This window comes from Formica exsecta, unplaced genomic scaffold (assembly GCF_003651465.1).
Source record: "Formica exsecta isolate Colony F162 unplaced genomic scaffold, ASM365146v1 scaffold5094, whole genome shotgun sequence".
Classification (NCBI taxonomy): Eukaryota; Metazoa; Arthropoda; class Insecta; order Hymenoptera; family Formicidae; genus Formica; species Formica exsecta.
In genome coordinates this window covers 1-3,278 of record NW_021852337.1, presented here as the reverse complement: position 1 = coordinate 3,278, position 3,278 = coordinate 1, and the positions used below count along the sequence as shown (strand labels likewise).

The 3,278-nt window shown below is 31.3% G+C and overlaps 2 protein-coding genes across 2 annotated transcripts; one reads left to right on the top strand and one right to left on the bottom strand.

Moving 5' to 3' along the window:
• The first annotated feature begins 334 nt into the window (after positions 1–334).
• LOC115241717 lies at positions 335–1,954 on the top strand. Its single transcript, XM_029817625.1, has 4 exons — positions 335–603; positions 820–900; positions 984–1,460; positions 1,593–1,954. Exons 3-4 carry the CDS (start codon positions 1,165–1,167, stop codon positions 1,834–1,836), a joined length of 540 nt encoding a protein of 179 aa, XP_029673485.1. The 5' UTR covers positions 335–603; positions 820–900; positions 984–1,164; the 3' UTR covers positions 1,837–1,954.
• A 95-nt stretch (positions 1,955–2,049) lies between these two features.
• LOC115241719 (putative nuclease HARBI1) lies at positions 2,050–3,151 on the bottom strand. The gene is made up of 3 exons (XM_029817628.1): positions 2,917–3,151; positions 2,687–2,822; positions 2,050–2,598 (listed from the first exon to the last, which is right to left on the bottom strand). The coding sequence occupies exons 1-3, from the start codon at positions 3,130–3,132 to the stop codon at positions 2,081–2,083; spliced, it is 870 nt and encodes a 289-aa protein (XP_029673488.1). The 5' UTR covers positions 3,133–3,151; the 3' UTR covers positions 2,050–2,080.
• Between the last annotated feature and the right edge of the window lie 127 nt (positions 3,152–3,278).

Below are 3,278 nucleotides of genomic sequence, written 5' to 3'. Positions count from 1 at the left end.
CCGTGGGCTGGCGAGTTCGCCACCCCGTTGAGTTTTCTCAACACCGTTGGTCAATCCGGACTCCGCGTGCGAGCAAGGGACAGCGAGTTCGCTGCCCGTTCGAGATTTCTCGATATCGCACGCATCCCACAACATCTGGGAATATGCGCCCCGCCCGTGGCAGACGTAAATATTATCGCGGACCGTATACGCATAAGAAACTGTCTCGCCGGTTTAAATCGACTCACGCGTTTTTGTGAACCACGCGCCGTCACAACAAACCGACCACGCGCCCCGCGCCGCCTACCTGGCGTGTTTATATCCGCGGTGCGTATACTACACCGCATCTCATTGGTCGCGTTCAGCAGAGAAAGTAGCGACGCAACTGTTGTAAGATTTTCTGCTGAACGCCACATAGCGGCTTACGCTCTTACAACATGTTTGCTGAGCGGTCGCCATTTTATCCATCATATTAAAAGTACGCTACAATCGTACAACACGTTGTAAATCCAGAGAAACATAACCCTGACACAATGCAACAAGAAATGGAAATGTATTATAATTATAATAATATGACCTATTGCATCACTGCAACAAGCGATATACATGACAAACTACAAAATGGTATGTAAAATTATAAAAATATATATCTGTATATAATTTTAATCTATTTTACACATAAGATATATTCATGTAATATATGTCTATATAAAAATGTAATGCTATTTTAAATATTTTAAGTGAATATTCATATTCTTATTTTTATGTGTATGTATAAATTCCTGCACATACGTACAATAATTTATAAATTATATATATATAATATTTGGTTATTCACAGATCCCGAATTTTTTAATAAATATTTCGCCACCAATATAACTTCAAGTGAAGTAGTAGGTGTGATGGAGAAAGAAAATAATGGTATGTATATACCATATACTCATAACGATTTACACACACATATTTTAATTATATATACGAAATAAAATATTTTTATGGTGCAGATCCCATAATAGAATCATTCAGTTGGACGAGGCAAAGTACCAAGCTTCTTTTAGAAAAGTATCATGAAAGAAAAACTAAATTTCGTGATCCAAAAATTAAAAAAAGCTCTTATGGACAGAAATTGTTGATGAATTCGAAAAAAATAATTATATTGTTAACGAAGACACTCTGGACCGCAAGATGCGAAACTTAAAAAAATCTTATAGGAATATTTTAGACAATAATAAAAAAACGAGTACTGGTCGTGGACGTATTAATTGGGAATGGTACGACCTCATGGAAGAAATATATAGAGAAGATCGTACTGTACACATAGGTCCAACAATATCTTCTATGGCAATAAATAACAACGCAGTTAATGAGGAACATAACAGTTTGACCCCATCTACGTCGACTTGCGGAGATCAAAATATAAGTTCTGCTTGCTCAGAAATGGAATTTGCTGAACAAATCACAGAAAACGAACAGTCAAACAGGTGTGTAAAAACGTTTGTGCAAGGTAATTTATATGTTTTTGATTGGCTTCAAAATTGTGCGCGATTAAATTTTGGTACAGTTAACTATGATTATGGTAAAAAGAAATACTCTATTAAAAGTACAATTCTTAGGCAGCAGTTAGTATGTTACGATAGTACGAGTAATGATACATCGAGCCAGGATAACATGAAGACTAAAACACAAAAAGCTGCCAAATCAAAAGTTATGTACGATTTACGAAAAAAATTATTAGACTGTGAAGAAAAAAGAGTGGAAGCGATAAATAAATTAACTGAGACTATAGAAGAACATAATAAAATACAACGTGAAAGAAATGATATTTTGCGGAATTTAGTATCGCACGCAAAACAGTAAACACTTGTGTTCAAGTATAGAAATATAATAATATATGCAAAGAAAACTAAGAGATATAAAATGTTCTGTTGTTTCATATATAAAATATATATATATTAAATTATTTTATATATAAAATATATATATAAAGTTACATACATGTTTCAAGGAAATATATATGAACATGTATTTGGTTTATATTTTAATAAAACATATTTATTTTGTACAATACATATGTACATTTATGTATTAAATATATATGTATTTAAAATAATTCTATAATTTGTGTACGTTTTTGTACAGCTTGCAAACCTTCCTCATGTACAATATCATCAATTTCTATATTTGCTTCGTTAAAAAAATCATCTTCCTCTTCCACATTTATGCCATCATGAATTATTATAAAATTATGCAATACGCATGCTGCTGCTATCATATCATTTCCCAAATTAAAATCCGAAATATCTAAATATTTTAACCTTCTAAATTTATTTTTTAATAATCCAAATGCCCTTTCAATAATCGATCTTATGGAACTTAATTTTGTATTGTATACTCTTTGAGAAAATGTTAAATGCCCATTATCTCTAACTGGTGTCATTACATTATATAATAAAGGGTATGCAGAATCTCCTATTAAGTGCATATTCTCTGGAATTAGAGGTCTTTCTGCATTTGATATTTGGTGAAATAACGGACTATTTCGAAATACTCGTGCATCATGCATGCGACCCGGCATACCAATGAAACAATCAATAAATAATCCTCTATGGTCGCATACCCCTATAATAAATATTAACATTTTTTAATTTTAAAATATTGCATTTAAAATATTAAAGTCAAAAGTTATTTGTATATATACAAAATTTACCTTGTAATATAATTGAATGGAAACTTTTTCTATTATAAAAATCATTTGCATTCCCTATCGGTTGTTTGCAAGGAATGTGACAACCATCTATAGCACCAATTACTCCCGGGAATCCACGTGATCGAGCCTCAAATATCTAGAATTTAGGAATAATATCTTAAAAAATAACAATTTTAATCAATTGCATTAACATACACATGTACACAGAAGCATTTAATTAAGAAACATACATTACAAGATAATTGCTTTTGTGCTGCATTTGGCCATTTTATGTACTGAGGCATTAATTGTACCAGAGAATGTGTAATGTTTCTAAATATTTTATGCCCTGTGCTCTTCGGCAAACCAAATCTGTCACTGGCAGCTAAAAAACTCTCTGGCTTTGCTAACACCCAGATGGTAAACATTAATTTTTTAGTAATATTAATGTTAACATTTTGCTGCATATTTATAAAAGGAGCAACATTATTCAGCAATTCCTATAATTCCATTAATAATTCCATTGAAAAAATATCACTTTACGAACGTTGAAAAATATTAATAAATAATATATATATATATATATATATATATACATATATATATATACATA